At 41.2% G+C, this 11,935-nt stretch overlaps 1 protein-coding gene across 1 annotated transcript in view; it reads right to left on the reverse strand.

Moving 5' to 3' along the window:
* Positions 1-10,695, reverse strand: part of LOC133399853 (ubiquitin-associated protein 2-like) — a 30,215-nt gene extending 19,520 nt beyond the window's left edge. The window contains 12 exon segments of the mRNA XM_061671801.1: positions 440-701; positions 1,189-1,375; positions 1,461-1,510; positions 1,603-1,655; positions 2,644-2,720; positions 2,897-2,960; positions 4,956-5,033; positions 5,746-5,905; positions 5,987-6,097; positions 6,170-6,247; positions 7,256-7,388; positions 10,613-10,695. Coding sequence (XP_061527785.1) covers positions 440-701; positions 1,189-1,375; positions 1,461-1,510; positions 1,603-1,655; positions 2,644-2,720; positions 2,897-2,960; positions 4,956-5,033; positions 5,746-5,905; positions 5,987-6,097; positions 6,170-6,247; positions 7,256-7,345 — 1,210 coding nt within the window. The 5' untranslated portion in view covers positions 7,346-7,388; positions 10,613-10,695.
* Between the last annotated feature and the right edge of the window lie 1,240 nt (positions 10,696-11,935).

Here is an 11,935-nt window from a genome sequence, read left to right on the forward strand (position 1 = left end):
AGCTGCAGTGACACACATAGCAGACATTACCAAAACAAATAGTCCCATGCACTCATGCTGTTAACTGAGGATTTGAGTAGGTGCCCATTATCACAAATAACTGTGCAGCTTTCACATGAAAGCGCTTCTGTGTAGTCCACTTGAAAATTGTGGATCATCGCCTAGCCTAGCTTCCAAGTCATGAGCGTAGTAACATATGCACGGCATTGTGTAAACTTGCAACGCTGTTACATTGCCATTAGGCAAAATTCAGAACTGCTCCCTCACAGATACATTTTGGGAACTAGGCAGCTTAAAATACTGTCTTGGTTCTGTCATTTCACAACTGATGAGTGGGCAGGCACTCCAGACAACTCGTAAACAAGCTATTAAATATTTGACAATTTCACATAATGTCCCCTTTAAAAGAGAAAAGAACCAACTTGGTTTATTAACTTACTGTGTAGGCCTGTTACAGGTCCGTTGTCCAATCTCTGAGGTTTGATTTCCACCGAGGTCGGGGGGGCGGGCACGGGGCTCGGTACCGCGGGCTGCACCGCATCTTTGGGAATGCTACCGTTGATGGTCGGGGGAGCGGCTGGGATCTGACTCGCTCTCTGACCGAGCCGAGGCCCATTGAGCTGATCTGTTGTCCTGCCGTCCGACATGGGCACTGGCTTAGGTGTGTTCAGAGACCCAAAACCAGGGCCCAGGACTGAAGACTGCAAAACAAAACAAAATATTTTACAGGGTGTTCCAAAAGTGGGTAACACTTTATATTTACTTTAAGGAAAGAAAGAAGCAAAAAATTGAAGGTAGGAGTAAGGAATGAAAGACAAAGACAGTATAAAACAAGGAAGAAAGGGGCTCATTGCACTGTTCAGGGTCTCCACAAACACAAACCCGCATCCAGGGTAGAAATCGTAACCCTTGTTCAAAACCCTAACCCTAGCTTGGTTAGTTTGACCCCAACCCAAGCTGGAAACCCTAACCTTGGCTACTATTCTAAAACCTTGATCCTGGCCTGAAACCCTATCTTTCCATGAAACCCAGCCTTCCTGTGTGGAGTTTGCATGCGCTCCCAGTCCCTGCATGGTTTTTCTCTGGGTACTAATAAATAAATGTAATGCCTAGTTTTGGCCCACCCTTGCTCTTACATTGACAACTATGAGGTGCAGCAGTGTCTGTTGGCTGAAGGTGTGCTCCTACCAGTGCGGCATGGGCATAGGTGGTGCTAGTAGAGGCGGCGTGGGCGTAGCTGTGTGTGGCTGTGCGCCCATTGTGGTGGGAGTTGGTGAAGACCAGGCTTTGGCCCAGATCCTCAGCAGAAGGTCCGTCAACCAGCTCTGACTCCACAGACATTCCAGAATTTGGCAGGAGGCCTGTCAAGTCCATACTGGAGGGAAAGAAATAAAGGGTGGGGGGAAAAAAGTATTCAAATGAAATTATGTAGTGTATTTCAGTGGGGTGTGAGGGCTCACTTGTGGTTTCCCAGGGTGGAAGACGAAGTGAATACTTTGGTCTCAGACAACTGAGAAAGGGCAGAAAAATAATTAGTCAACTATATTATGAAGAACCTCAAAACTAAAAATCATCATCATCATCATGCCCCTGTCTACTAACGTCTTCATTCCAGTCTTCTGTTGTCCAGTCTTCTGGGTTGCCTCCCCACGTTGCTGAAAAACAGCAGCAGCCATGTCAATGACAACGCTGTAATAATTTTACTTCTTAACAGTAACTACCAAGCGCCACACAGATTGAACAGCATTGCAGGGAGGAAAATTCAAAGTAGACGAAAATGTCACAAAAAGATAGTTAAAAAGGTTTAGTTATTAGCTCAGATTGTTTGTATCGCAATCATTTTTTACATTTCTTTAATATTTACCATATCTAGTTCAATTTTCAGGCACTTTAGGACGCCTTGTTTTAGGGCAGGTGAACCATAGGAAAATAAACCAAATTTACTTAACTTGTCAGAATTATTGACTACAGATAATGTCCAACTGTTTAGGGCAACGACACTGTGACACCCAGAACAATTAAATGCTCTTGTACTAGAGGGCAGAAGGTACAGAACTTGTGTATCCACAATTTGTGACATTGGTGGTGTGACCTGAGATATTTTATTTTTTTTTATGTAAAAAAAAAAACATGCCTTGGCTAAATTAGTGCCCCATCAAAGAACCTCAGGTGTGCTGCAGTTACCTAAATTTACTGAATTGGTCCTAAAATTAAGAAGATCCCAGTGCGTCTTCAGGTCCTGCAAGCATATCAACTTTGTGTTCAACTAAACTGGCCCAGATTTCACACTGAATAAGGAAATTTTAGAGGAAATAAAGAACATTGTCTCAGTACAGGAGATATACTTTTTGTGACATTTGTTTGGTAGTGTAATATGAGATTTTTCCAATGCTTAATATGTGCCTGGGCACAAAGGTTGGGGAAACTGCTAATCAGACCCAAGTCTTTGTAAATAGTGTAACAAAAGTAAACAATTCAAGAAATGTTTGCCAGTTCATCAACAAGTTATGCTGGAATATGTACTGTAGAACTGCCTCTTTTAAAATATTTGACAGTCAGACAACTAAATATTGGGAACCAATTATAATTCTTATGTCTAACTTTTAATGAAGGACCCATGTTCTAGTCTCTCATGTTCCTTACCGGATGCCTCAGCAGTCTCTGTGTCGCACTCCCAATTCTCGTGGCGACCAGCGTTGTAGTCAGCAGGATTGAAGGTGCTAAGAGAGGAAACGGGTAGATGTGACCAAATGGACGACATTACTGTAGATAAGCTAAATTCCAGAGAGAGGTTCAGAATTTTTTTTTTCTCCACATGGTTACGATTGAGATATGTGCTTGTAATAAACATCACCACCTCTGCCAGCATTCATAGGGGCTGAGCACATGTTCTTACCCCATTGCCTGGGAGAACCTGGTGCCGGCAGCTGCTCTTCCTCCTCGACCGCGACCACCTGCCCCTGAAAGCCCACAGAAAGTACCACGTGAGTTTTTCACAATGGTTTCACTCAGCGGTTATTAGAGTTGGGTGACTAAGGTATTTTATTGATCAATCCAGAGTTAATTTTGTCAGGACGATTTTTTTAGCAGCTTCCGTAGATCTAATTCCGTCCCCACTGACATGAACCGCTTACATTAATAACGCTATGAACAGAGGAGCAAGTTTACAAAAGGAGAGTCAGTGTTGCCAATTTACGTTTTTGCTCGCTATATTTAGTGATGCCGTGTCTTCACGTTAAAAGACATCCATATTTCATTATGTTAATATGTTCGTTAAAACGTTATATGTTCATAGTTGCTGATAAATATGTTAATTCCTTAATGCCTTTTTCATAGTGGAAACTTAAAACAAAAGGGGTAAAATAGCACATGCAACCTTTCAGCGATGATTAAAACAAAAACAGGTGACCTTAATTCCCACTGAGAAACAGATCAAATGAGTGGACTAGTTTTAACACTGCCTTCATAAGGATCCCAGTGGAAGGCCATTAACAAGTCAATGATGCAGAAAATCGCTACATTTCAAAAAGCTGTGATTTATCCACATTGGAAACTTTGAACCTGGGTATGTGCTTGTATATTTTGCGGAGGTCACCTTGCCTCACCTCTACAAATCCACATAAGAGTGTGAGAGCTGGGGGAGGGTGTGTTGTTACTCTTAGACAACAGACCGATGGGCACAACCGAGCCATGCATTTTACAGTTCATTGTATTATTTCTGAGGAAGTTGATGCTCGGGGGTGTGTGGGTACGTATCGAAGCTTGTTTGGTATCAGGAGAAAAAAACATCGCAGAAGGGGGTAAAAGCAAAAGTTTCATTGAATTTACTTATCTATCGGCGGAAGAGGGAGAAAAAAAAAAATTTTAAACTGGATTTTAATTTAAGGACATTTCACCCAGCACTCCTGTTGTACTTTCACCAAAAACAAAGCACCAGCTGGTGACATTCCTTTCAAATGATGACCACCACTTTATCTACAGCAAATAAACAATTTATATAGACTTCTCCATACAGATTTAGACATGCTCTTCTGTGTTGAATAAGGCCCACAAACCCCGATTAGCAGCACCCTCTTTACCCGCTATGGGTGGCAGCTGTGAGGCCAAGGATCACTGCACAAATGTTCAGTGCTGAAATACTTCACGGAATTGCTGACGTAAATAGATGGCGGTCGAGGTCTCTAAACTCATGAGATGCAATCCTGTTGAAGACCAAAACAAGGCTGTGAAAGGCAGGATTTTTTTCTGTCTTCTGATCATGTCTCTGTTCTGTACCAACAAAAGAAATTGAAAAGATTTCTCTGCCTTTGTCAGGGACCCTGTTGTGTATAAACAGCAATGACGTGGAATAGGGGAAGACGGCAATTTTTTTTCCCTAGAGGTAGTCTCAAATCAGTAACCAACGCAAGAGTGCAAACCTGTGTGCAAACCAATGTCTCAAAGGCAGTAGAGGGGTGTTAAGATTGTCACCAGACAAATTTATCTCGTACGAAATGTTCTACGTCACACGTTAAAACAGTGATTTTCCCGACTTTTGTCTGTGTCGCTGTTCTGTATAAACAGCACCAATGGCAGAGGTTGAAGTTACCATAGTAACTGCAACCTTTGAAGACTGCTTCGGAGATGTTCCAAAAAAAACAAAAAGCAGTATGGCTTTCATATGTAGGTTGACAGAGAAACTGCGGGATTTGACACCTGACATTCACTTCTCCCACCAGTGTATGGATGCAGTGTCACCTTGTGAAACTAGTCACTGCTGCGACCAAACCCCCCCCCCCCTCATTTGCAGGGATTTGTGTAAATCCAGTACCTTTTGTTGCGCTTCTTATCAGTTGCTAGTAAGATGCCCCTGGTGAGTCAGCAAATTCATAGCCTAAGTAGTAATGCAACATTTCCCATTGATATATGCTAACACTACCAGCCTAAAAGTCTGTAAGCATGAGAGTGTTAGTTACCTCTGCCCCGTCCCCTGCGTCCACGGTCTCCACCCCTCTCTCCAGGCACCACCTCTAAGCCGTTCTCCTCGGCACGAACTGGAAGTCGAGAGTTGACAAAAGGAACGAGATGAGCAGTGTCCACACTTCCCAGAAAACCAGCATGTACATGCACAAACTATCAAGGCGACCACATGTTACTGTCTTCACACTTTCAGCTGCTTATTGAATGGGACAAACAGTCAAACACAAAAATACAAAATGTGAACACTCACAAGGAGCTGCTGTAGGCCACCACTCATGCAACGAGACATGACGACACTCACTTGGCCCCTCCCACATCAAACATGAATACTAAAGTACGTATAGACAGTTATTACTCTATATAAAAATCAGTTTCTCTTAAAATTCTCTTATGTTTTATTTTAATAAAATAGTGAAGTAAAAAAAAAAATGCATGGTGTCTATTTAGAGGCAGGGGAAAATTAAACTCAAGGTTCCACTATTTATTTGCTTTGGTGCAGCCTTTACAACAGAGCTAGAAAGATCGTGTGTGAACAATAGCATCTATGAACAGAGATGATTACACTTACATTATTTTATTTACATGCTTTGATGTTGCCATTTTGGTTAGCAAGAGGGATTCCAGAACACATAACAATTCACTGGTTAAAGTCCGTGTGTGAACAACATAATCTATGAACTAGGAATTAAACTTACTACCAATTTTGTCCAAAATTCAGTTTACATTTTAAAGTTAAATATAGTTAATCATGTAGATAAACATGTTTTATTGTTCTGCTCGATTTACCTTCGCGCCCTCGGCTGATTCCACGGCCTCTCCTGTTGGCCCCCCCTCGTCCGCGACTAGCCTCCCGGTCGCCTCCTTTCTTCTCGCGACTCTCCTTTATCTCTGAGGATCCTCCCTCTTTCCCAAGGCTCCGTTTCTTCCCAACCGTCTCCCAGGAGTTCTGATCACACACAAAAAAAACAGCAATGTGTTACCATTCAAGTAGAGCGGGACGACAAATGAACGCTACGCGGGCTCTCACTGTGTCAGAAGTGCTCTCCAGCAGGAAATTGATTGCTCTGTTGACATCCTCATTGCAATCATGGAGGGCAACCATGCACTCGTCTTGAGTCTTGCCAGTGACCTCAATCAGCTGCAAGTGGGTCAAGTACACTGTGTTATCAATAACACTCCATGCAACAAAGACAACCGATAGAAACAACACCTGTTTGACTTTGTCTTCAAAGACTGCGTCATTTTTGTCGTAGAACATCTGGGCCAAACGGATCTGTTCTGCTGTTGCCTGGTAATCAAGAAAGACCTCTGTGAGAAACGTGCACAACAAGAACTACTCCACTATAATCGACTAAACTAATTATTCCAATAAATAACATCCAACAAAATATATTAAGAAAACAGTGGAACAGCTCAAGTCAAACAACCCAATGCTTGGAATTTGAACAGTTATTTATGCATGACATCACGTCAAACTACCAAATCTCATGAAACTATCCATTCTCATGAGAATTCATCCAGTCCTAAGTACCCACACGGAACAGATACAGTATTGCACTGTGTAAAACTATGTTTTTACATAATACAATACTGCAGAGTGCTATTTTTCTTAAAAAACACCCCCCAAAAATTGTCCAAGTAGCTGGAACAGATTAATTGCATTTGCATTTACAACCCCAATTCCAATGAGGTTGGGACGTTGTATTAACCAAATAAAAACAATACAATGTTTTCAATCATGTTCAACCTATATTTAATTGAACACACTACAAAGACAAGATATTTAATGTTCAAACTGATAAAACTAGTGTTTTTAGAAAATAATTAACTTAGAATTTTATGGCTGCAACACGATTCCAAAAAATGTTGGGACAGGTGGCAACAAAGACAAAGTTGAGGAATGCTCAAACACGTTTGGAACATCCCACAGGTGAACAGGCTAATTGGGAAGAGGTGGGTGCCATGATTGGGTATAAAAGGAGCTTCCCTGTATTGCTCAGTCATTCACAAGCAAAGATGGGGCGAGGTTCACCTCTTTGTGAACAAGTGCTTGAGAAAATAGTCCAACAGTTTAAGGACAATGTTCCACAACGTACAATTGCAAGGAATTTAAGGATTTCATCATCATCATCACTGCATGTAACCGAACGGTCACCGAACTAGTTCAATTTATGAGTCAAGGTACCACTGTATTTTATATATATATATATATATATTTTTTTTTTTTTTTTTTTTTTTTTAAGTCAAGCTAAACATTTCCCTCCCCCCCCCCACAAAGTGTACAGACACCACCCACCTGTTTTTGTTTCTGTGTGGTTTGTGTGGTGGTGGGCAGCGTTCTGTCCCGAGTCCCCCGGGTTTGATTGCTGACCAAAGATGTCATCATATACAGTATATACAAAACAATGTATGTACAAAATAGAAAAAATCTGGAAACAGAGCGAGACAAACGAGAATCATCAGCCTCCTGGAAAACATCACAGATTAAAATAATTACAATTTATAAGCACAGCACGTCATTAATATTAAAGAGGAGACATTGGACAGTTTATCGAAATTTTAAACAGTTTCCAGGTGTCTTAACATTTCTGGGACATGCTTTTAATGGCACGGTGGATGACTGGTTAGTACATGTGCCTCACATTTCTGAGGACCTGGTTTCAAATCCAGCCTTGCCTGTGTGGCGTTTGCATGTTCTCCCCGTGCCTGTGTGGGTTTTCTCCGGGTACTCCGGTTTCCTTCCACATCCCGAAAACATGCATGGTAGGTTAACTTAAGACTTTAAATTGCCCAGAGGTGTGAATGTGAGTGCATATGGTTGTTTGTTTATATATGCCCTGCGATTGAGTGGCGACCAGTTCAGGGTGTACCCTGCCTCCCGCCCGCAGATAGCAGGGATAGGCTCAAGCACACCCACGACCCTCGTGAGGATAAGTGGTACAGAAAAATGGATGGCTGGATAGTTTAACGCGCCAAGATGCCGCCCAAACGCTCAGTGGTAGAGTAGCTACACTTAGCACCAGCTACAGTATGTGCTACCTAGTCGGAAGTATTTTGCTGAAATGGCCTTAAACTATTTGTACAATAGTACGCGTGACAAAATCAGCAGCGAGGTGTCGTTTTATTCTGCAACGACAGAGGTAGTACAGTCGAACCATGCAGCCATAAACAAGTTTGATACAGACAACAAGCACAGATTTAATGTCCTACCCCTCAACCAAAATAATGTTTATTTTGTTCAGATATTCAGAGATACAATTTATTTTATAAGAAAGAGAACAACATTTGGAAAAGTGTGTAGTCATCACCACCGGTGCTTGGGAGAGGACATTCATTCAAGGATTACTTGATAAAGTCACGTACTTTTAATATAATAGGGCTCGCAAGCAACAAAACTATGTAGCCTAGCAAGCTAGTGCTCGCACGAACAAGTGTACGTAAACATGCCGACGTTCTGTTGAATCATACTCCAAAGTTCTGGTTAATATTGATTTGTGTGCGTGAGTCATTGTTGACAACAGCAAGCACGGGAGACGATGGGCCGGTCACAATACGCAGTCCTATTGGTCGACGTTGAGGTGCGCTGCCGGAAGGTTCTCGTTGATATGTCACACTAGATGGATATAAAACCCCACCCCCCCAAAAAACATGTTTTCATTTTGGCATTGTTAGGGCCAAATCGTTGGTCGTGGATTATGTCACACTAGAAGATTTGTATCATTATTTTTGATGCACCACTGAAACGCAACAAAAACACTTGCTCACTAGGTTTTAACCACTCCTGTACTTGACTTATTGCCATATAAAATGGTATAATGTTGAAAAACTTTCATTAAAAAAAAAAACAGTTCATACAATATGGTTGCCCTCTCTTTTTTTCTTCTTAATGTACTGCCGGAGAATCAGATCGGAACATGATTATCAGGCCATCCCATGTTGAAAGATAGTTTGAAATAATACTTCTTTGGGATCGTTTGCTGTACATTTAGGGATTGAACCCAATATCAGTAATTACGCCCATTGCTCACAGAATATTCCCAATTTTCAAAGGGGCTTGCTACATAACAGCGAGGTTTCTCTGTTCAGTGTTGTTGTATGATCCGTACGTGTTGCTGTTGTGTGTGTTAAAGTAGCAGCTGTTTGAGGGTTTATAATTCCCATAACATCAACTCCAATTTCTGTTAGCCCATCTATACAGTTTAGCATTAAAATGGTGGACTTTGATTGGACGGAATTATGTAGCTTGGTTGAAAACTGTTTTAATATACAGTTATGAAGAACCTTTTGTTTTATGTGCCAGTTTTACAGAAAATTTTAACTGGGAGTAACAAGAACAGCTTGAAGCTAGGACACTTGGCCTTTTATTTGGATGAAGCCAGAGAGTGAGCATACTATATACTAAATCCATGTTTTAATAGATTTGTGTGTTTAAAGTGTACAGGGAAAAGTAAAACTATTTCGAAAAAGTTTATCCAGTTACTCTATGTCTCAGATAGCCATGTAATGCAGATGGGCCTGGAACATATACACATGATAAACCCCCATTTATCACTATTTGTATACAAAGTCAATTCTCCATAGCATGCCCTCAACTGTACATATGCAAGTATGTTGGTACGTTGGAGTATACCATGGAATGATATAACTCCATCTGTCACCCACCTCTCAGGGTTAAATTTAGCCCCCCAGAAGGGACAGTCGAGGTGTCATCTTACAAACACCCGCCCTCCACACCGTCACCCATAAAATTAAATTAAAAAAACACCATCAGTGACCAGAACCAAACTTTTTCCAATAAGAATTAAACAGTGTATCCACATTTTAATCGACGTGTCTTAATAACCAATGTAGCCCACAAAAGAAAGTTGACCAAATGGCAGTCTGGCAGGATACATTCGACAGTAATTAAAACAATCACAAGTTAGGGTACACGGGAACACATAGTTTAATGTTAACGGTTATTTATAGTGGTATTCGACAAATTTATGTAAAGCACAAGGAAGCGCGTTTTTAATTTAAATGAAAGCCAGGGTGGGCTAATGTCCAAGTTAGCTTTAGCTTTTAGCCACCACTCCGTCTTTGTTCTGTGCGTGGAATTATCACACGACATCCCCGCTCGATAATAAAAAGCAGAGTTTACATAAAACCCACTCGTTTGTCGATAGAAATCGAGTTTCGCTCCCCCTAACCACTTTGGCGACGGAAATTTACAACAAAACAGCCTTTTTGTAACAAGTGCGTCAAGACGTCGTATTGTCAACGTCAAGAAGAGGGAGTCAATATAAGCTAAAGCTAGCGGCGAGCGAGCACGCGTGTCCGACGACAGCGCCTTTTTCACTTACCACACATGCTTTAAACGTCATTATAGGGACTGTGGAACATGTAAATGCGACATATGTTGCTAACAACACTTTTATTGGACACAATTTGGGAAAATACCCCAAATTAGCCCAGCATGCGTACGGCCTGTTCACAAAGTCCGGATACAACACAGGCTAGCTGTGCGGTTCATTCGGGTGTAAAAGGAATGATAACAAGAAACGCCGTGTTTCCTCGTCAGTCGATTGTGTCCCTGAAAGTAACGCTTAGAGCATTGAGCTCCATTATTTAAAAAAATAAAAATAATCTTACTTTTCCCTTTATTTTTCCTTACCTGCTAACACGCTTCGCTCAGCCCAGCAGAAGTCACGTGAGCCACCGCGCCGTTGTTCACCGCTGTGAAAAGCACTTCCGTTTTTTTTCACATTGCTTTATTGATCAGAGAGCAAGTTAACAAACTCAGAATAGGCCGGAAAGCGTCCTCGCCACCAATCGGGAAGCAGCCGTATGGATCACGTGGTTCAATACAACCCCCCCCCCACACACGCTCGGAAGAGTGTTTTTTTTTTTTTTAAAGCTTTAACGGCTTTTAATGGCAAATATCAACAAATTTAATTCATAGTTCCGGAAATAATTATGCAACATTATTATACGTGTTTTTGTTGCTAGCTGCTCATTTGTTAGATTTATTATCCCTCAAGGAGCAAAAAAACATATATATATATTTTTTAATGTATAGTAATATATTTCCATGTGAAAAGTATCCAACGCATTGTAATGCCCTCGCATGTGTTCAGAGATGAGAGCCAATGATACACTTCAGTCGCTATGAGCAGTAACGGAATGCACATTGACTACAACTCACGCCTAAGCACCCCACATGACTCCCTGACCTGACCACAATCAACAGGTCTCCGCCGTCAACAACCCACACTGTTTTTCAGATGTTACAGATTAGGAACAACCTCAATAATTCACATTTACATTTGTCATTTTATTAACATTGACATTAATTCCCATTTGATTTTACTGTGATGGAATTCATTAGAAAAAAAATGCCCATAGGCCAAAAAAGGATCTATGGAGTTGATATATACACCATATTCACTGCCAAAAGAGTTGATATATACACAATAATTATTGCCAAAAGTATTCATTCACTTACCAATCCAAATTAAAATCGGATGTTCCAATCACTTCCATGGCCATAAGTAAAGTTTGGTGGTGGGAAGATTATGTTCTGGCCCTTTGGTTCCAGTCAAAGGAACTTTGAATGATTCAGCTTAAGCATACTAAGATATTTTGGACAATTCCATGCACCCAACTTCGTGGAAACAGTTTGGGGATGGCCCCGTCCTTTTCTAAAAAGACTGTGCACCAGTACACGAAGCAAGGTCCAGAAAGACATGCATGAGTTTGCTGTGGATCCAGACCTAAAAAATAGAAGACGAATGAATGAATTGAGAGCCAGGCCGTTAGTGTGACCTCAAAAAGAAGGAAGTACAGTAATGCTCAGAAATATTGGCACCACTGGGGTGCCAATATTTTTTAGCATGACTACTGAATACTGAATATTGTCTATTATATATATTTGTCCCCCAAAAAAATTCTGTCACTATTCTGGCATTTAGCAAATACAAATAATTTTGGTAATCCT

The sequence above is a fragment of the Phycodurus eques genome, chromosome 3, assembly GCF_024500275.1.
Source record: "Phycodurus eques isolate BA_2022a chromosome 3, UOR_Pequ_1.1, whole genome shotgun sequence".
In the NCBI taxonomy this organism is placed as follows: Eukaryota; Metazoa; Chordata; class Actinopteri; order Syngnathiformes; family Syngnathidae; genus Phycodurus; species Phycodurus eques.